At 39.8% G+C, this 22919-nt stretch overlaps 1 protein-coding gene across 1 annotated transcript in view; it reads left to right on the top strand.

Annotated features, from left to right (window-relative positions):
* Window positions 1-22919, top strand: part of jarid2b (jumonji, AT rich interactive domain 2b) — a 121820-nt gene that overhangs the window by 60954 nt on the left and 37947 nt on the right. The window contains exons 3-4 of the mRNA XM_047384821.1: window positions 7891-8017; window positions 19761-19984. Coding sequence (XP_047240777.1) covers window positions 7891-8017; window positions 19761-19984 — 351 coding nt within the window. The remainder of the gene's footprint in view (window positions 1-7890; window positions 8018-19760; window positions 19985-22919) is intronic.

Raw genomic sequence — 22919 nt, 5'->3', positions numbered from 1 at the left:
TCCGATCTATTCCTCCCTCTCCATTTTCCTAAGTGCTATTGATGGAGAAGCTGGCTGTTGGCCAAACACAAGGAGGTGCTGAGGAGAGGGCTCCCCGTTCACCCATTTGTTTGGCTTGTCTCCTTTCTTTCTTTTTCTGTCGGTCTGAACATCTCAAGGCTTGCTGTTCCGACCGTTTTTTTTACACACATCGTTCCATTTTCTTCATTACTCAGTCTGCTGTCGCTCTGTTTGCCTACATTTCCCTTGTCGCCAGCTTGCACGGCCAGAGTGGCATCTGTGGCAGCTCAAACTCTGTGTTGGACCTCTGTTACTCTTTCTGGTGATGGCACCACGGTACAGAGGACAGATGAAGGTATGCTAGCACAGAGAGGAGGTTGGGGAAAAAATATATGAATACATGAAACATAACATACCCGGGCAAGGGTGTGTTTAGCTATTCTATCATACAGGAGAAGGAGATTGCATCGGTTCTGTCCTTGCTTGCTCTCTTTCCATATAAAAGGGCCATTACAGGATCCCATCTTTGCCTTTAAAGCTTCAGATTTAGCTTTGAACTGGCACAAAACAGATGTCATGTTTCTCAACCGCATCATCTGACTTGCAGTAAATCATCATACTTTGTTGTCCGTCTGTGCTTGTAAAAACCAGCAATATGTCAGTCTATTTCAAACAATTGTACCAGGCATCCGATTGTAGTTTGTGCTCCTGCTTTGAAAAATGTGTGGTAATGGGTACTGTGGAGGGCCTTTTTCTCAGAATAACTCTTCCTCTGCGTGTCTTTTTTAATAAGATGGTGCTGTTTAAATCATATGTCTGCTTGAAGAATCACTTGAACAAAGAGCATAATGGAGAATTTTAGATGCACTTGTTTGATAAAGGGGAAAATGGGGATCAAAGTGTTGTTTGAATGAGAATTATACAAAACAAACATCAAAGAAGAGTAAAATGTTATGTACTATATTAGTATTTACATGTATTGTCTGTAGTGTACATCTGCTGAGACCTGTTCATTGAAGTTATAAATGTTTGAACCGGAACACTTTGATGGGTGAATGCCTAGTTTTATTTAGTTGTTTCAATTCTCCCTGTGCCTTTATTAATATATGCACTGTTGTAACAGTGATATTTCGCATTGTCACTTGCCTTGAATGGAGGAAATAATCTCTTGGAAATCAAAGAGTAAACCTTTTAAATTTGAGAGTGAGGTTCCTTATTCTCAAGGTTGACTAATATGCAGCTCTTCCGCAAAACTCCTAAACTCAAAAAAAATCTTAGTTGCTTACAAATTTGCTTGAGCCCTCTCAGAACTGTTTCCGCAGTCAGATATTGCAATCTGTACTGTAAACTCGATTAGTGCTAGTTTATACATGCAGTGAAACATATGTGCACTTTGTACAGTACTGCAAATGGGTTTTAGTTTGCAATAAATATCTTGCTAGTTGACAAAGTTTATTTTACTTGTAATCCATAATTTCTCAAAATACTTAACATTTTATATTTAGTTTATGCCAGTTTAAAAAAGAAAACTCATTAGTTACAAATAATGTTAGTTATCCAAACTGGTTAGTACAAAAAAATCATTTTCTGTCCATATCACCCAAGTCTAGCTTTTCCACTGAAAATCTATGCTCTTATTTTAATAATATTAATATTAGATTATTAAATTTATAATGTACTTTTTAAAATCTCAGAGTGCATATATCATAATGTATTAGCTTTACAGTTTTTCAACCAGAAGTGAATAAATTAGCAGAAGGTAAATATTTCTAATCAATATTTAAATATATTCTAACTGACTTTATTTGCTATAGTTTCTTTAAACTCAGACACTAAGTAAATATCATCTGGTACCTTAGCCTTGGACACTCTTTTTGTTCATGGAGTTAAAAATCTAAGACATATTATGCTTAAAAGCTGAATGATATATGTTTGATAATCCACAGGATCTGTTAAGTTCAGTTAAAAAAGCAAAAATACCAGAAAATATCCGGTTGGCTTCATCTGTTTGTTGTTATCTCAGATTCATGGTGCTAATGATCATTCTGGTGGATCCCAAGATGTTCGCAGGCCAAACAGGATTTCTAGTTCCTCCAGCAGGTTTTAGTCAGGACGCTGTTTTACTTAAAGATCGTTTTGCATCCTTGATCTTGTTCTTTGAGTCATGATCTATTTCCCATGACCATAGCGGAAAGTCAGAATGATGACAGACCAGTAAATCAACAGGCGATGGCAGCACCCGCATTGCTGCAGACGAGGCTCCAGTCCATCTATCCAGACAGAACGGTCAGACATGTTGCTGTTAAAGTTTGAAAACCGCTCCACCATTGGGGCCTGTAAAATATTCCTTTTTCTCAATGTGTGACATCGCTGAGAAATGCAATAAAGAACCAAAAGGTCACACTGTGCCTCTAATTAATATATTTTCCATAGCTTAACAAACCAACTTCAGGCCTGGTTATTACTGTGGCTGATAGTAATAGGCTTCTCTCAGCCCTGTGATGTGCCATGTTCTGCTACGTACCTCTGTTAACTCCCTCTTGCTCTCTCGAGACGAGACTCCGAGGTGAACATAGCACAGCGATGGGCTTAGTTAAGCACTCCTACATCTGATTAGAGCACACACACACACACACACACACAGGAGCAGCTTCTGGCATGGCTTGCTGACATCATACCTCTGCTCCAGGAAATGAAGGGTAGGAACCAGACTCCCTACATTCGACTATCCTCAGTCCTCTGCTTTCCCAAGATTTCCCGGTCTGCCTCTCAGGTGGGCACTCATGTGCAACCAGCATATGTCAAACAACTCTTTGGAGAATGGGAGGGAATGGATGGATGGATGTAGAGGATAGAAAAGAAGAGCAGGCTGTTGAAACAGTCCAATTCTTGTTTGTTTGTGTTCTCTTGGGATGCTGTGTGTCAGTCATTTTCTGAGCACAATTAAACTTAATGAGCTGGTTTGTTTTTGCACTGATGTTCACCAGTGAAACACTGTCCAGAAGCAGAGAGGAGACTGTTTACACCATGTTCATATCTGCTTTAATGAGGTACCTCAAACATTTTATGAACTTTCTTACTTATTTTAAATAGCTTTTAAGTTTTCCTTTAGTTGTTTGGGGCTTTAAATCACTGTAGAAATTTCACATGGATGCACAAAAATAACCCGTAGGGTCTAAAATTGGATGGTTTAATTGTTCCACCACTTGACAAATGTTAATTCATTGGTTGGCAAGCCTTTTTTTGCAGTATGTACTCTTCTCTTATTTGTAGACATCACTTTAAATAAAATGTACATAACATCTGCACAGGGATTTGATCCAACTTGGCATCCGTCTTATGCTCGACCATTAGCTGCCATGTCATCGAGATGGTACAAGTTACTATATGTACCCTAAAATGACTAAGGTATTTGAAAAATAAGTTAACAGAACAGTAGCGTTTGGTTTTATGAGAAAAATAATCCACTTAATGAACTTTAAAGCCTGAATTTATTTTGTGAACTTTTAAAGAAAGTTTCAAATCTTTAAATAGTAGCAAGTAGTGAATTTGTAATTTCCTATATTGTAATTGATTTTTCGTCTCTAGGGGATAATGAAACCTGTTCCATTAGGGGCACTACAATTTTGTTTAGTATATGAGTTGTTGATCACTAGTCAGAGGCAGTCAGTTTAAAAGCAGCTGATTGTTTGGTACAGTATATCACTAGTTTGGCAAGTGCATGCTTTTTGTGTATTGTGCCACGCAAACTGTAATTGCCTTATAGTTTACATATTTAAAACCATATGTTAGTTGGGTTTGGTATTCTGGTTATTGTTTGAAAAAAAAAGGGTACCACTCACAAATGGACTTTGGTATACTTAGGTAAGTCCAGGTCTAGAACCTGTGTTCTGTATCCGTTTTTATTGCCTTCTAGTGTTCTAGTTCTTTTGAAACTTATTTGTAAGAGAAGGTGGTTTCTTTTAACTAGAACTTGATGTTGACATTCAAGGAAAAGATCGTTTGCCTTTGACAAAGACCTTCACAGGACTTTAATGGAAATTGTTGATTCATAAAAGATTAGTGAACCTTTCATGCCAAGTGAGAATTGTAAAGAGATGATTCACCATGGCCTGTAGACCTAGTGGCTCTTTGGTGGCAACATAAAACATTCAAGCAATGGAATAAACTTACTCATCATCCTGGCTGTTCTTATCGCTCTGACCGCAATGATGTATCTGATTACTATACCTCCGCATTCAGGTAGTGACCTGCCCAGCATATTTGTGCAAACCAAAGTGCTTGCGTGTGTGTTTATTCAGCCCAAAGCAGAGATATAACTGTTAAATCTTGTGTTTGAGATGTTTTTAGGCTCTCTACAGTCATTCATCTTCCTCCTGTCTCCTGCTATCATTTGATCTCACTGCTCCCTTTGGAATCTATCAGATGAAACAATGCCCAGGCTTGTTTACCAGTAGCAACTCTACTAACAGGATATCATTTAAAGTATACTTATCCCAACATTTGCTCCACTTCTTTAATTCATCTTTAATTTGCCTTTGACTCAGGCTGTTGGAGCTGAGTAAATAGTAGTTGGCAGTAGATTGGAATTCAGTGGGTGTGTTGGGATCCTCTGGCGCTAAGCATTAGTGGCCAAGAAAGTCACCTGCCGGCGTTCAGGTGTTGGTGATCGAGCAACATTGGGTTCTACCAGAGTGGGAGCCAGTGAGTCATCATTGTGAAATGAATGTGAAGAAGTTGGAACTGTCAAGCTTTAGTCAAATCAGTCACATATACTACAGAGTTTGAAAATATGATAAACTGTACTGAATCTTCTGCGTTTTGAGCCTTTGATGCTGTAAAGATATTGTCATTATTTCAAAAGAGTTGGATTTGTTGGGACTTTTTCCAAGCAGCCTACTCTCCTGCTTCTTCCATATATTCATATGTCCTTCTGTTCATCCTACCATCTATCTATCAAGCCCTCGTTTCTAACTTATCACCAATTGAATTGTGAAGCTATCACATCTAGAATGAATACCCAGACATTCCTCTCTTCAGAAACATTCTCCAGCTAATTTTGGGGAATCTACAAGCTTTGCTAGGCCAAAAGGGAAATGTAGTCATTCCAGTAAGTTTTGTGTCTGGCCAAGGTTTTAATAGTCTTGCAGTTTTCAATAGTTTTTATTTTTATTCAGTTTTGTCTTCAGATTTTTAATTCTGTTTTAGTTTTTATTAGTTTTTAGCATTTTTTGCCAGTTTAGTTTAGGTTTTGAAAATGCTTAGATTCAGTTTAGTTTGTATTAATATAATTTATAGTTTTGTAAAATGAGTTAAATACCACGTCCTGCAGATGAGGGTTGTGCGCATGCTCCTTTACACCTTCTCAAAGTAAGCTAGATTAGCCTTCTCGTGTGAGCTTTATAAGTGAACTTTAAGGTTGGTGGGTTTAAGGTTTTTGATTTTCCAAATATTGTTTGCTGACATGGCGCTAGTTGCGAACAGACCGTGGCAACACAGATAACTTGACTGACGTACCTGCCATCTGCTGGAATAACGCAGTACAGCGGAGGAAAAAAATAACAACTGGAAACCTCGACCTCATACTAACACGCGAGACACAAACAAAACTAAGAACATTATCTCTATAAATTCTGTTCCTTTTACCTAGTTTTGTGAACACAGTTTCAGTTAGTTTTCCTCATTTGCGAATTCTCATTTTTATTTTTATTTCAGTTAATGCGCAGCTTGCATCAGGGCTCTATATCCTTCCACTCTTCCTCTAAATCTGCCTTATAGGTAAAATATCTCCAAACAATGCTTTTGCCTTTTCCTTGTCAGCTAAAGAGGGTCGCGAAGGCTTTTCTTTGGACATAGTTGCCATGTTAGCAGAGTTTTAAAATTCTAGCAGGTGCTCATTGTTTTCATTCTCAGTCGTGACTCTTTAGGTGAGCCTTTGTTAGTGAGGCCAAGGACATAGTGTCTGTTTTCCTGCAGCTCTAATGTGTGAAGATGTGTACCTGGTTGGCTAGTTAAGACTTAATTTGGATTGATATTGATGGAAATTTGTGTTTTAAAAAAAAAAAAGAAGTATTTTCTCTTTTGTCGATTATATTTGAATATCAATTATTTTGACAATCCTACTTCCAAGAATGTATAGCTCCAGGCTCTTATCATGCCTCTAAGGTCCCATAGTTGAAAAGCCTTCCTGATTTGTGCTTTATGTCCTGTCCAGGTGTTGCACGCACAAAGAAAAAGCTGTCCAAGGTCTCTTCAGGTTTATGACTGTGCATAGGATAATAAAGAATATCTGTTTAAACTACCTATCAATGTAGCTTGTATTTAGGGCAACTGGAAGGGGTTGGGATGAGGTGAGGTTTCAAAATGTTCGCATCAGGGCAGGTATGCAAAGTGTTTAGGAAATGGAAAAGGACTTCTAGTGCTGAGGCCTAACAACAACACCTGCAGCCAGCTCCTTCTTGAATCTGCTTTCCAAAAATCTCTAAAGGACTATACCGAGGTGGCATTCTCATCGGATGTCTAAAACCAACTCAGCATACTTATTTTAATGAGGAGAAGCTCCCCCTGTCTGGAGTATCTGGAATCGAATTATTTAATGTCACGATCATATCTCATGACCATAGTTGAGGTGTTGTCTGGTAGCTTAAGAGCACAAAACCAACTTTTTAGCTCAGGTCAAGATCAGTCTGCTGAGGAGGACCCAGTCTGTCTTTCCATCTTCTGGTCAATTCAACATTCGTAGAAAGGACACCAGGATAAATTAACTCCTCTGTTTGAGGCATAGACAGCCTTTTTCTTGATGGAAAGTCTTGACCCTGAAACATAGAGGAGTTGACTCTTATTGCAGGTACGTCATACTCAGCTTTAAACTAATCCAGTACATTCAAGACCCAAACATTCACTCTCTTTAATAACCCAGAAAGTGTCAACACTTCCCAGTTGTTTTCTCATTCCCACCATGTTTCTGAATCAGATGGGCTTCTTAGACTAATACATTCCAAGATCTGCCCCTTAGAAAATTAACTCTGATCACAATTGACTTCCACTCTGTTCTTTGACCTGATTTAAAATGTCCAGTGCCTCTTGTTGCTTTTAATTTAAAAATCTGTCTGGAGTCTTGTTTTGCTTGAGTGAGCTGCTTGCTAAATATTTAATCGGGACTCTCAGTTGGGTTTATTGAAAATTTCATGTCTGGCAGAATCTGTCTTTTTCTCACACTGCCTCTGGGTTATTTGTTCCTTATTTTATTATCATAGGGAACATATCACCTCTATGCCAGGCTATGGATGAGAAACTTTGCTATTCCTTTTCTCAAAAATTGAACCCTGAGATGCTGCAAAACATATCACATGATAATATAGGAACTGCTTTGTGCTAGAATCACAAGCTCAGTCTATTTTGAACTGTTTAGATTTTGTGTGTGCTTTCTTTCCTTTGATCTCTTTCAGTCATTGTCATTCGCTTGTTTTCTGCTCTGCACTGACTGCTAAAGCAGATGTACCATAATCTCGGCATCAAAACCAATGTTTACTGTCCTCCTCCTGCATTATTACATCATTTCAAATAGTAAAAAAGCGCTTTATCAACCCTGGCAGAGGAAAATTATGAAAACACTGTTAATTCCCCAAAGATTCAAGATAATTTTAAATAATATAGGACTCCAGGACATGGTCATTTGGGATAAATTGTTTTGCTATTCAGGAATCAGGTTGCATCAGGAATTGCATCTGGCTTACAAAATGTCTGCCAAGTCTGTGTGCAAGTTGTAATGACCCCTGAATAAGGGAGTAGCTGAAAAGGGCATACTTTACGTTTAAGTCAATGATTTAACCAAGTGGATGGTAAGTGTAATGGTTAGAGTTTAATTATTTTTATGCTGTATGTTTTCAGGTTCTCTTGCCAATGGGCAGCTGAATGGCTCGGTGTTGAAGGGCTGCCACAAAGAAGATGGGTCCTTGCGCTCTCAGGGCCTCCATGGGAGCAACAAATATGGCGAGGACATTCCAGCGAAAAAGAGGTTGGTAATTTCTTAGTAATTTTGCTTTTTATTTTGGGATATTTACACCAAAAACACAGGATGATGTCTGGGAAGTGATTCATAAGGGCCAACTATAAAGAAACCTATTTTATATAAATATGTATCTGTAAGTAGTTTTCTGTATGACTCGTGTCATTGTAGAGGAATTTTGGCACGCTCTTCCTTCCAAGGTTATTTCAGTTCATTTGCGTTTGCAGACATTAGTTTATGTATGGTTCCTTTAAGGTCCTATCACAGCACTTGGATAGACGTGGGCATTGCAGCAGCTTGGTACTTCCCTTTTGAGCCATTCTGTTTTCAATTTGCTGTTGTTTGGGATAAATGTTTGTTCATAACCTGTTTTGTACTAAGCCTAAACTAATTTGAGTCTGGATTACTTCGGCATATGAAGGAGTTCATGGTCGACTCACTGATTGCCAGGTACCCGGATCCTGTGGCTGTAACGGGGTCAGGGTTCGCAGATCGAAATCAGCAGCCCTCCACCATCTTGCTTGATGGTTGGAATGAGGTGTTTGACTTCCACCAAAGATGGTGCAGAAAATAATTTGTAGGTTCTTATTCTGTTAATGTATAGCTTTGGTTCTTCTTTTTATTATTCCAATGTGGCCCTCTTGGTGTTTAGATATGATTTTTTATCACTTATACTGACTTCAATTAAAAACTTTGAAACCAGAATCCTTCAGCTCCTCATTATTATACACAAACTTTGTTTATCTTCTTATTTTCCCGGCCAACCACGCTTTCTCTGTGCAATTCATCCTCTCCTTCTCATTCGTAACTCCTGTAAATCCCCTGTTACAACATCCCCGGCAGAATCGATGCAAAATGTTTTAGTGCATCACTGATCAGTGTGCTGATTTATAAACCAATCCTGCTCGCTCTCCTTGTCACATCTCCCTTCTCTCTCACTTGATTTGTGTATTTTCTTCTTTCTCCATCAATGTTTTAAATTAAAATGTTTTGAAAAGCTGGATTTTATTTAACACCAGCTTGAGGGAGTTGACACACAAGTGTAAATGGCACAAAAGAATGGAGAGAGCTGCACACTGATGTTTAAGAGCAAATTTAATTCAATCATTTATAATTAGCTTCTTAAAAGATTGTTGCCAAGCATTTGCAAATAAATTATTTAAGACTTGAAATAGCTTGCTGCTGCAGGAGTACAATATACTGTTAATTTCCAGCCTCCATATTTTTATTAATGCATTTTTTTTAAATGGTGTTCATGTAATGCGTGAATAATTGAAATTGATTGTGTGAAAAATTGTGATTTTTTTTTTTTAAGAGATTTGCAGGAAAAGACGGCTCTCTAAATAATCTGTGGAAAAATTTAAGCTTTCAGTTCATTGAGCTAGAAGATGACAAGCTGAGAAATAGGCTTTACTGTTAAATTATGCTTTATAAAGAAGATTTAAAATGACTACTGTGCCTTAATGCTTGTGTGTTTCCCTTCATATTCATTTTGCCATACAACCTTATGTTTTAACTGTTTACCCCTCAAGAAGACAATAGTAGGTGGAGGATGATTGTTTTAACATTGATGATGTGTGGGTGTGTGTGGTTGGTAAAGCTGGACTGGGGTGAGACTTGTGGGCGAGGAGGGGGCTAGACTGCAGCAGATGTCTCTCTGTAATGAGCATACAGGCTCCATTCACTGCTTGACAAGCACCTGCTCGAGTCCTCCCAGCTGTCATTCGATACTGACGCTTCAAAATCTCAGCGTGGTCATTGCAACTCGTTGGTCTTACCTGGTTGCAAAACAGGTGTCCACAGGGCTGGCTGATGATGCGTTTCAGAAGGAACTTAAAATAAAAAAGGGGCCCTTTTGGGGTTCTGGATTCATAAAAAGGATAAAAGTTTGATGGCTGAATGAATCGAAGAGCGAAGGACAGCAAGGGGAAGAGAAATTCTGCAGGGTTTATACAACAAGATGGTAAGAGAGATGTAATGTTGACAGCAGTTCTGGTCAGGAATTTACATTAGCATATTATGGCCATGAATCTCAGTGGGTTTTAGGTTTTTATTGATGATGATTTATTCTCATACCTAAAGGGAAACCTAATGAACAGTTTTCTTTAAGCCATACTAGGTCAGGTCGACCCGCTTTTTGTAGCCATCAATTAGTTTCTGGCTGAATATTCAACTTTCTTTATCAGAAATGGTTGACTTCATTTAAGTTGCTTGGTGACCTCCACTTTTAAGCTGAGTTCACAAATTTCAATTCTACTTGAGATCCAAAATCTTTGATTCCAAAACCAGTTCTAACATATGTTAATGGTCATTTACTTGTTGGTCTTTGGGTATTGTCCTAAGTTCAGCTCTGTAGCTGGTGATTACAGGTGAAGTTGAAGACATTTGAGGTACTGAATCCAACTCTACCACAGGCAGCGATCCAGACCCACACTATTATGCAAATACCACCATGCTTGCACCACAGTGTGTGGGGGTATGTAAATGTTTGACCCTAGTTATGAGAAATTCCACAACACATTCAGACTTGTGCATTCACATCATACTTTTAGAAATCATTTTTTGTTTAGTCATCCCACTCCATTTAGCAAATGATTAGCCCCAAATAAAAAAATGCATGCACCCGATGACTGTGCGTAAACACCTGCTTACTGACTACTGCAACTAAATGTCTTCTATTTAAGTAACTGTTGGGCCTAAATGGTGATGAAAATTAGTCTTGTCTTTACTCGGGAAGGAAAAAAGTTGTTTTATTGCCCATCCATTTTATCTTGTTTTGATAGCCTCTATTACTCTGTTTTGTGTAGAGTTCAGTTGCAGGACAGCCTTTTAGTAATTTTTATTACTTTGATTCACACATGCACATAAAAATGGTATGACTGAATGAAGAAAGGCTTTCTGTCTGCATGCAAAACACAAGTCTGGTCAGATACTGGTCTTGCCTTATGCCCTCTTTAAAAGGCTTGTTTTAGGCCCAGTGTATGAAGGGTGGCTCTGGTACTGTGGTTTATGGGCCGGTTGCACTGTTTCTAAACAGGACTAGCTGTGATGATGTCAGGAGCTAATTCATCTGGCGGTTGCCTATCTGTGGCTTATCTGTGTCCAGCTCTCAGTGAAAAAGGAGAACTTTTGTGGAGAAGATGAAGGGATCAAGAGTAGACTGCTGGGCGGGGCAGCAGGGAAAGCCAGAAGGACAGGTGCGAGTGATTTTTGGCAGGAAGCACCACCCTCTTTTATAAGTCTTTGAGATCAACTCTGTGTTTGCCTTCCCATGCTCCTGAGACTGGTAAAAAGATTGGCGGCAGTCACCCTTAAACATGCCAGCTTATTGTAGCCCTCTCACGAGCATTATTTTATTTTCCAAATGGTTTTTCCCTGCCAAGCTTTGGTCTTCCAAATACAGTCATATCCATCAGCTAACAACATATTTCACCATGGTTTACTGACCCAGTTAAAGTCCAGCTCAGTTGTCCTCTCCAGAATTAGAATAAAGTTCATATCTATCACAGAATAGGCCTAGTTTTATTTAAAAGGTCATCTTTTGTTGGCATTCCCCATATGATAAATGACTAGTCTAGCCATGAAACGCACTAAAATATTTCTCCAAATAGCAGTCATAATTTTCACACTTAGTCATCGTCTGAGAAAGAAAACGAGTCAGTTTTCAGCGATATTCTTTGGTGTCTTAATCATGCCTCACAGCTCTTGCAGGATACTGTAAAATACAATTTATTCTGAAATGGATGAAGTTATTAAAACATCTATGGGGTTTGCTTTCTTGTAAAGAATGGGGGTTTGAATGTTGATTTAATTAGGCAGCTGTATTTTGTTGACATATTTGCCATATGGAAGTCACCATACAGTCATCATCAAGGCTAGTTTCAGGTTCTGCACCAGTTAATCAGCCAGTTTTAATATGACTGGCTGTGATTGGAGACTGAAAGGTCAAATATTGCATCAAAACTGAAAAATGCGACTTTGTCCCACCCTTAAATGCCTCAGATAAACATCCGGTTGGATGCATTGTGCTTTGAATTTACTGAGAATCAAATACAGGACAATTAGGACAACTTTTATGATTTCTTCTTTTTCTGTTTCTTTTAAAACTAATGCATTTAAAAGCAACCTGCAGCAGCTTTGTTTTTTACAGTATGACAAGGGTTAGTTGCATTTAATTGCTAAATTCAAACAAAGTATACACAAGTTGCTCAATCAATCATCAAAAATTTGCTAACCATTTCCATTTCAGTTTTTCATTAGATAAAGCTTTGACCAACCGATACTGATTTTGGCCAAATTGTAAGTTGTCATTAATTATTACACTAGGAGCAAAGGCGATTTCACGCAGTGTGAAAGATAGCGCAGTTATAACAATCATCTTATAACAACCAATAAATGGTGACCGAGTTGACATTTTAAATTGTCTTTAGTATCTTAGCATAGCAGCTTTTAGCACAGTTTGAGAAGGTGGAATTTCAAAAAAATAAAAAAACATGAATTCTTCTTATGCATTCCCAAGTTAACGATTTTACCTCAACTGAGATTTCCAAAAGGTTGCCTACATCTCCAAATTCAGCATGTCCCAGGAAAGACAGAGGTTGAAAGCTAACATGATGGCCTTCCTTTATCTACAAAAAGTCTTGCTCCCTCCTGCAGTCTGCATGTGTTATAGTCCTCAGAAGAGGAACGTGTAACCTTTAAGTTGTAGGTTTTGAGCACATTTTAGGTAATGGTCGAATCCCTAAGAACATTTTACATCAACCTGTTTTCAGGCTTTTGAGGTAACATAAAAATGTCCTTGGAGTGCGATTGTGTGGATCAGAAGTTGAGTGGCCCTCTTGGACTTCTTAACTTGTTTGCTGCATTGTCTCACTTTTTTTCTTTCCCTCCTCACTTCATTGAACCCCACTTTTGGCTCTCTTTGAATCTGTTCTCTCTGTTGTCTGTGCCAAGACACACACTCAGCTGCTGTGGCTTGTTTTGTTTCAACTTAATGAATGCCAAGAGTGCACACACTCATACACACTTGTCTAGCATAACCAATGACTCTTGTCAGTAATGCATAATAACCGTTTCCATTTGTGAGGGATTACGTGCATGCGCTGTGTACGCATACACACAAACACCCACTGTTAGTATGTTTTAGGGCCAGTAAAGGCCTTAATGCGACTATAGATTTCTTTTAGCTGGCACTGCATGAAAAGTATATACAGCACAACACCTTGGTGTAGTACCAACGCCTAATGGATAAAGAAATCCAAAGCGGAATGCTGATGTAAAACACACACTCACACACTACATGTTTGACTGCTAATGTGTTTTTCATGCAATGAGTCCTTCATATATTGTGCGATGTACAGGGGTTGGACAATGAAACTGAAACACCTATCATTTTAGTGTGGGAGGTCTCATGGCTAAATTGGACCAGCCTGGTAGCCAGTCTTCATTGATTGCACATTGCACCAGTAAGAGCAGAGTGTGAAAGTTCAATTAGCAGAGTAAGAGCACAGTTTTGCTCAAAATATTGAAATGCACACAACATTATGGGTGACATACCAGAGTTCAAAAGAGGACAAATTGTTGGTGCACGTCTTGCTGGCGCATCTGTGACCAAGACAGCAAGTCTTTGTGACGTATCAAGAGCCACGGTATCCAGGGTAATGTCAGCATACCACCAAGAAGGACGAACCACATCCAACAGGATTAACTGTTTTTCGCAAGAGGAAGCTGTCTGGCTGGGCTGCTATAGCCAAACCTTTGGTCACTCATGCCAATGCCAAACGTCGGTTTCAATGGTGCAAGGAGCGCAAATCTTGGGCTGTGGACAATGTGAAACATGTATTGTTCTCTGATGAGTCCACTTTTACTGTTTTCCCCACATCCGGGAGAGTTACGGTGTGGAGAAGCCCCAAAGAAGCGTACCACCCAGACTGTTGCATGCCCAGAGTGAAGCATGGGGGCGGATCAGTGATGGTTTGGGCTGCCATATCATGACATTCCCTTGGCCCAATTCTTGTGCTAGATGGGCGCGTCACTGCCAAGGACTACCGAACCATTCTCGAGGACCATGTGCATCCAATGGTTCAAACATTGTATCCTGAAGGCGGTGCCGTGTATCAGGATGACAATGCACCAATACACACAGCAAGACTGGTGAAAGATTGGTTTGATGAACATGAAAGTGAAGTTGAACATCTCCCATGGCCTGCACAGTCACCAGATCTAAATATTATTGAGCCACTTTAGGGTGTTTTGGAGAAGCGAGTCAGGAAACGTCTTCCTCCACCAGTATCACGTAGTGACCTGGTCACTATCCTGCAAGAAGAATGGCTTAAAATCCCTCTGACCACTGTGCAGGACTTGTCTAAAACCAGGTGTTTCAGTTTCATTGTCCAACCCCTGTATGTACAGAACAAAGTAGGAATTCACAAGTCAGTAGCATCTAATTGTCATATATCAACTCAAATGAAAAATAGCAACCTGTTTGACCTCAAGGCATCCTGGACTTGCTGACTAATGACTGTTTATTTGTGTCTGGTGTGCACATGCTCAGTGTATATATGACCCGGGTCAGTAGGTCGAATCTTTGCATGTGTGATGGCCATAGGGGTTGTCGGGTCAGTTCACTGCAGTACCCTCCTTCCCTTTTAATCTATAGAGACAGAAGAGCAACAAACATGCTAAAAAAGGAGGGCACTCTTGCTCATCATCCATGTTTTGCTGTACCTTCCTTTGTAATTGTTGGTACGAACAGATATTTGCATATTTTATATTAACTTTCTCTTGTGCAGCAAGCTTAAGAAAAATCATGTATCTGCTGATATGTGGATGGGTTTGATCTGAAGAGACACAACATTATAAATAGACATGAAAACAGCTGAGTAAACAGTGGCTTTGCTTAAAGAGATGCATCTTGTCAAGATTAATGCTCCCTTGTAAATATACATATGCTATTGTCCACATAAACACGCGTATGTGAGGCCCTTTGTGGGGATGAAATGATTCCAGGCACACCCTCACACACACATGCTTGCACAGAGCCAGCTAAAGCGAGGTGGCATTTTATCAGAACCATGTGGGCCATCTGGAACCAATTAATACAGCCCCTAAGGTACAGACTCTGGATCAGTGCTTCTCTCATCAAACTTTAACCTTTACCATGATAGGGAATACGAAGTTTGATTGTAGTTCAGCCTCATGCCAGTATAAATCATATGGTTGGAAGCACTCTTCTTCAGTCATGTGGATTATATTTCTGTAAAAGACTTTAAGATATATCCCTGCTTTTCATTCTATAGCATAGATCAAAGATTAGATGGGTTTTTAAATAGTTGTTGAGTGTTGTTTTTAGGTTCTGTTGGCTGAGCACATTACTCACTTTCTGTGTTTGGCTTGTACCTACTTCAAGATCAGTCTGGTATTTCTGCTCCATTGAGGGTGCATTGAGAGCGCTTTAAAAGTGCCACAAATTGACACGGGGGCAAGTAGCTCATGTTCCCCCTTTCTGCCCTTATTCGAATATCTGGTTGCATTGGTACAGCAAACGTTTTAAACCAAACCACACAGACTGACACACAGGACGGCCAGCTCTCTACAGCTGAGGATCTTGGCCATGTCTAAATGGGATGTGGTGTTGCAGTAGACTGTAATGAAATATCAGTAGTTATTGAAGAGTAATGCCTTTAACATGTTAAAATTAGGTCTAGTTCTGATCAATCATTTAAGAGCAGGTGTTTGGCAGTATAAAGTCCCAGTCCATTGCATGATTAAAGAAATTGCCATGTATATGCTTGATAGCTCTGTAGATTTAAAAGGCATCACAGCAGTAGTTTAATCAGTGTTGCATGGTGTACATTGGTATTGTGAATGTGCCACTTTACACACTCACTAAGGACATTCCTGAAACAGCAGTGTGCATTTTTCTTAACGAAGACTTTCTCAAGTCTTAACAAAAGGTCTGTGTTGCTTCCATTTTTGAAAACATTGTTTACAGCATTTTTTCACACCTGCCTAAAACGTTCGCACAGTACTACATACATATATATATATATATATATATCTATCTATCAATCGATCGATCAATCGTACTTCTCAGTCATCTAGTTTCATCCACACTGAACTTTGTTGATATGTTCTGGGAGACTTCAGCTATCTGTTTACAATGCTTTTTCTCGCATGGAGGATTAGGGATGTGCAGCAGAATTTCAGCTCAGTGGTTGAGCTGAAATTCTGCTTTTTTTCGCTGCAAAAATCTGCAATGAGTGTCAGTTACTGATAAAATCTCCTTTTAAACTCAGTGACAACTTTACTTTGAGCCACCTTTTGAGAGAGGAGGCTTGGCAAAAAGTTGTCTGACAATATTTGGAGAGGTCAGGTTGTTTTAGCAATGTCTGTGGAAATGGTTGACAGAAAAAAGATTGAGAGGTTTTACCTCTCACAGCTTTCTCTCATTTTTTATTTTTCATTCAGGATCACAAATTTCCCATCTATCTTCTTCCTCTGTTCTGCCATTCTTTGCAGGGATTATTTGCTGGCAGGATCATCAATTCTTCTGCTCTTATCCAAACTGGGAGTATGTGTATATTATTAGACATGCAGACAGGAAGAAATAGAGGGAGGAAGGGGTGGATGATAGGTGGATTAGAAAGGCGTATGGACATCCTGCTGTAATCTCTATTTTGTTCTCAATGTATTGGATCTCCATTTATTCTTTTCTCTCTGCCTTTTCTCCCCATTCCTTATAAATCAGTGCTATCCACCTAATTTTAACCCACGTGTGCCTGACCTTTCTTCTTTGGCGTCTTACCAATAAGTATCCTATAGCTCATCATGCCCGGGAAGGTGGTGTCCCCTGACTTCAGCATACTCTCACACACACAGGCAAAGCTCGCCAGGGCACACTGGGAGGCCGATTCGGGGGGGCGGGCTCATGTTGCCACCGACCCTCTGCTCAGGGACAGTACTTACAAAACAGCAATGTCACTGTAAATTGTTCCCATGCTGATTTCTTAACTCTCACTTGGACTCACTTGTTTGTAAATGAGATTCAATTCAGCATTGATTTATTGGAAGTGCTTTAAAAAATCAGAGGAAATTGATTTAAAGGTGTTAAATAGGTGTCACTATTGTTTTTATGCTCTTCATTTCCTTTCATTAGTTTTTCAGCCGTGCCTGATATTTTCAACCAAGAGCTGTCGCTTTTTAAATAATTACTTGTTGCTGGAGTTGTAGTCTCAGCGATATGAAGTGCTGTAGCTTTACTTATCTAATCAGCTGCTTTCATATTCTCTGCAAACTCTCATATTATCACATCATCAGTGACGCACATCCCTTTTTATTACCTTTTCTTCAGCTGACATCTCTGCCGTCGGCATATCATTAAAAAGGAGAGAGTAAGTGAGAACTGACGCTGCACTCTTCTACATGGGCCAGCGTTGGCTGTCTAGACAGGATACAATAATCTCAATGCTTAACTAGCTCCTCCGTTTTCGGTTTGAATTTTCTTCCTTCTTACAGTTCCTCGTGCTCTGTTTATGTTGTCATTCTCACCATTTTCCTTTTATTTATTTTTGTTTGTGTCAAGTACTCTCTGCCCTTCCTCATCCCTCCTTTCTCTTTGAGCTGACAAATCCTGTTCATCTTCAACCAAAGCCATAAAACTACCGAAAGAGGATTTTTATGGAGAGCTGAGTCCTGCTTCTGTTTTAGTCACTAGGGGCACTGTGTGTTTCATTTTGAGGCATGCAAACATGCATTTTACATCTGCATTAAGTGCATGGTGCTTTAAGACGATTTATATCTTTTACAATAATGAGAGGCAGACACAAGCAGCAGCTATGGCATTTAGAAAAGGCTATAGATATGAGAAACATTTAGTTGTTAATTTTATTGATTAGCTTTTCCATTATCTTTATAATTGCTCTGATCTGTTGTGCTATTATTTAAAAACATCAGTTGTGCAAAAAAAAAAAAGAACATTTAATTTTCCTGCTTTTGCAGCGCAGACTTGCTGCTGACCAGACCCACTATACTGTTTGCCTAGACTGCCAGGACATGAGACAAAACAGGCCAAGTAATGTTTTTATAAGCTAGTCTTTAGTAAAAAAAAAGATGAAGGTTGAATTGATACATGACCAGCGAAAGAGAAATGCACTAGTTTAGTCACTTTTAATAAATGTAATCTCTGCAGTAGCTAAATAAGCAAGTCCACTGTTAGTGTTGATGTTGCCTTCCTATCCAGATAAAACTTGTTTTGCATGAAAGTGAACAAGAAAAACACTTCGCTGTGGTTAGGAAAAAAGAAGTGTAATGTGTTAAAATGTTAAAGGTTCCTGCAGACATGTGCGTAAGCATTATCACATATCAGGGTTTCACTGTGTGTAATTCCCACTCTATTTCATCTCCTTCCTCCTCATTTATCTTTAGTGCACACTCTCTGAAGTTCCTGTTCTTACAGTCACGCAAACCTCCACATTCCCAACTTCCCGTCTGCCTGTCTTACCCCACCCCCAATCATGCACACTCTTCTCCTCTTCATGATGCTCATCTTCCTTTACTATTCTATCTCTTTAACGATGTACTTCAGGTTTTGGTCACTTTCTTGGGCTCCAGCGTTGGTAGCATTGTTGTTGCCCTGCAATAAGAAGGCCTTTCTGTAAAAGACTGGGAAACTTTCCAGGGTGTTGCCATTCTCTTGCCCAATGATCCCCTAGAGATGGGCACAAAAAGCACTGTCAGTGACAATACCTTCTTTATATGTCTCTAAAACACAGGTCTGAAAGGGTGAATTGATGAAAAAATACTGTTTATTTGTGTTCAGATATTAAAGATCACGGAGTAGACAAAGAACAAACAATTGTCTGGCCCTCCTAGTGTTGAGGTTTGGGCAACGTTTGAGCAATCATTTCTCAATTTCTCACATATTGAGTCCATATCAGGGTAGGAAATTGACACGTTTTAACTCGCCGCTGTTCTCTGATTGGAGTGTAATCGGAGCTCTAGACCTCTCAACGGCTGCTCCAAATGCACCGCGAGTGCTCTCCAGACATGATCCTATCTCCTGTTTCCTTAGTCCGCTCCGCAGCAAATTGACAAATAACACCAGGATATCATATTGCTTCTATCGCTACTCCTCAGCATTTATACTATAGCACACACAAACACACACACACACGCACAAGAAGCAGCACTAATCGATTGAGACTGCCTGCTGGCCCGTGTGGCCCCTGATTGTCTGGGGTATTGTACTTTGTGTGAAACCACGTCCACATCCAGGTGTGTGAAGGAGACATGGCCTTTTTTTTTCAGGCACATGCTTCTTTAATAGTCTGCTCTTACTCTTGCCTCAGTTGACATACACTGAGAACTATAGAGAAAAGAAACGAGCAGAGAGATTTTGAAGGCTTTGTGTGCCAAGATGATGTGCAAGAACAATGTAGAGGCAGAAAAGAGAGCAAATAGGTGGAAAATGATCAAGATATGCAAGGAAGGTGATTTTTTTTTTTAACCTTCACCACAAAATAAATCCAAATGGACCTAAACGAAGAAGGTAAAATACAGGGATAAGTAAAAGTATCAGAAATGTTTCACCAGCTGAACATTAGCTGTAGGGAGTAAGGGCATTGTTTTATTCACCTGCTAAACTACATTGGGCTTAATTATTAACTTGTCTGTGTGTTGTCATAAAATAATTTTGTGCAAGAAGTCCTGAAGCTTGAATTTTCCAGCTTCAACTTGTTTTCTTCCCCCTCAGGCCTCGACTCCAGGCTCAGCGGAAGTTTGCCCAGTCGCAGCCCAACTCGCCCAGCACTACACCGGTCAAAGTGGCCGACGCAGGCGGCATGAACGGTAGCCTGTCCACCGCTCCATCAACGTCCCTCTCGTCACTCTCCTCCTCTTCCCTGTCCTCCTCCATCCAGGACCTGTCCCGGCGCAAGCCCAAGACGGAGGACTTCCTCACCTTCCTCTGCCTCCGAGGTAGGAAGCAGAACAGGGGAGCAGATGGAGACATTATTATATGCACACCCACAACCAGCAGCAGAGCAGGAAAAATGCTGTTGAACAAGATAGCTGCAGATACAGCTTGTTCTGATATTTCACACTGTTCCAAGTTACAGGTCTTTATTAGACAGGAGCTGCACATTATGACTAAGGGTTTGAAGGCTAGTAGCATGAATGGATGGTTGTGTAAGCAAATCAAATGCATTAATAAGATCTCATTTAAGTTTTGATCGCCTTCACCCAAACATGCACTCACACAGAACGATGCACATAGTGATACCAACTACTTTCTAGCCTAAGGCTGAGATTATCCTGCATTTCATCAGCTTACACGTCACCCCCCTCCTACTTTTCAGCAAGTGTCTGTCTCTTTAACACCCTGCCTATCACCCTCTACTACAGCAGCTGTTCGTACATGGAGTATTCGCACACACCCCGCTCTGCAAACACTACACAGGTTCATTGACACTATGGCACACCTTCAATGTCAAATGAACTGTAAAAGCCATGGCGCAGCTATTAGCAGCTGAATTAGTTTTCTCAGTGTGTTTGTGTGTTGCGTGCTCTATCGCGCAGCAAAGTTGCTGATTGAGAAGGGTTTTAACAGGAAGAACAATTCGACACCAGAGCACATCACTCACCCGTATCACATCAGTGTCAGTACGCCCAAGTAGCCCAGTCCCCACTAGACGATCATGGTAATTGAGGTCCAGGTCTTCTTTTCTTTACGGTTAATGGAGGTGTTGTGTTACAGCCAGAATGGGCTGGTCTGTTGCCAGGATGCTACAAAAACGTACTTACTATACAGCCTCTATTAGTTCCTCCTGCAAATGCTTCACTGCTTAGACCCCACATAATGTTCAGTTTACTTTTAAAGGGGACCAGTGTATGTGTTCCATCTACAGTCACGTGAAAAGATGAGGGAACCCTATGAAAGGCTGTTTTTCAAGCACATTTGGATAGATGAATATTTGAATAAAATCTCTACAATCACACAAACGCATCTTATATCAGGTACACATGGTTAGAAAATTGCTGCTCATTATTTTGAAAGTAGTTTGCCATGTTTAAACCTTGGAGCCTTAGTTTAGTGTGCTGCTGACTGTTGAAGTGAGAGTGAACGCCATGGTGAGATCCAGAGAGCTGTCTGAGGCCTTCAGAAAGAAGATTGTAGCAGCTTATAAGTCTGGAAAGGGATTTAAAGAGGTTTCAAGAGACTTTGAAATTAACTGTTCCACTGTCTGGAAAAAAGAAGGGAAAACCTTCGCTACAAAAAACATGCCCAAATTGGGCCGTTCAAATAAGTTCACCCTGAAAGTAGACCGCAAGATGCTAAAACAAGCCTCTCAAAACCCTAAAATTGAATTACTGGATCTGTTGAAGAAGAACCAGACCCTATCTGATTTTCAATTTATTACCATCAAGTTGCTGAGAAGGTCATGGGAGTTTGGTTGGCCAAATGTTTTGTGGATCTCCAGAAAGCTCTCAAAGACTTCAAATTACATTTACAAAAATTAAAGCAGAACCGACCTTTGGTTAGTGGTGGATTTAATTGAGCAAATTGTCTTTTAAATTTTTTTATGTTTTGACCTTCTTGTGGTTTTGAGAGAATTTTACAAACCATTGCCGACATATTTTAAAGGAAGTTAAATTGCTTAGGAAAATGGAGTGAGCGCTTTCGCTGTCATTAGATGAAGGTTGTTTTCTTAATAAGAATTTGACTTTTTCTTTTACATCATTTGAGACAACAACTCCTTTAGATACTCATATATATGCTCTTAATGACATAAAGGGGGTATTCTTTTTTTTCCAAACATCTCCCCTTTAAATTACTTAAATTACTTTTCCGTGAGCTACCATGCCTGTGACTTCTCTATACGATCTTAATGCTATCCAGGAACCTCTTTTTCTCACATCAAATTAATTTACTGCACTCTACCTTTCAAAGTATTCTAAGAAATGCTAAAAGTGGACTTCAAATACAGATGAAACAAATTCATCTTACTTTCTACTGAGATGTGTTGCACATATGGTGCTATTCTAAGGAGAATGCTCCCATTACTGGGCGTCATTTAACCTCAGAGGGCTCATTTAAGAACATATAATAGGTGGTTGCTAAATCTGACTAAAATCTTTTGGTGCCAAGAACTTTGATTCAGATTTACAGGCCCTGGTGCGTTTTGCAGAATGTTGGCTGTGTGTGGAAAAGTGATTCATCAGAATCATTATTGCTCCTTTGTAAGCTTACATCTAGTCTGAGCAAGCCAGGTCTGCTCTATGGTGCTTTGCAACTGATGCTAATTTCAGAGGAAGGCCACCTGACTAACAATGCAACACCTTTGTGCCAAATACGGTACTCCCTTCCTTATATTTTTAGATATTTGTGACTAGAAGTCTGGCGTGTATTGGCTTTTGGTGACATCTCTATTTGCCATGATTTTTCTACTCTCTTTTGCCTTTGGCCTCTGTGGTGACCCACATGCAGAGACCCTTACTGAGACAAAGGACATGGGAGAATGTCAGCTCAGACCCTGAGGTTCAGCCTGCAACTGTGCGCGTTCAAGCAGGGTTGCGGCTGCAAATGCTTATCTTCTCTGTGTCGCTGTGTGCATTCAGCGTATGAGGATATTGGTGTTGAACTTTGCGAATTGATGCACGTCTTTAATGTTGTGAGAAAACTCCCCTGAATGATTCAGCAGATCCGACCGTCACTTGTGTTGGCCATAAAAATGTCCAGCAGTATCAGATAAATCTAAAGTCTTTCTTCATCTTCTGTATCTAGTTTTGGCTAATTTTTTTTTAAAAATAAGTTGAAGCACAGTGAATGCGTGACATTTCTACCCTGAAAACACCATCGATGGTGGTTTCTGGGTTATGTCTCAGGTCAAACGTTCACAGCAGTGTGTAAACA

The sequence above is a fragment of the Girardinichthys multiradiatus genome, chromosome 13, assembly GCF_021462225.1.
Source record: "Girardinichthys multiradiatus isolate DD_20200921_A chromosome 13, DD_fGirMul_XY1, whole genome shotgun sequence".
Lineage (NCBI taxonomy): Eukaryota > Metazoa > Chordata > Actinopteri > Cyprinodontiformes > Goodeidae > Girardinichthys > Girardinichthys multiradiatus.
This window is presented reverse-complemented; position numbering and strand designations above follow the sequence as displayed.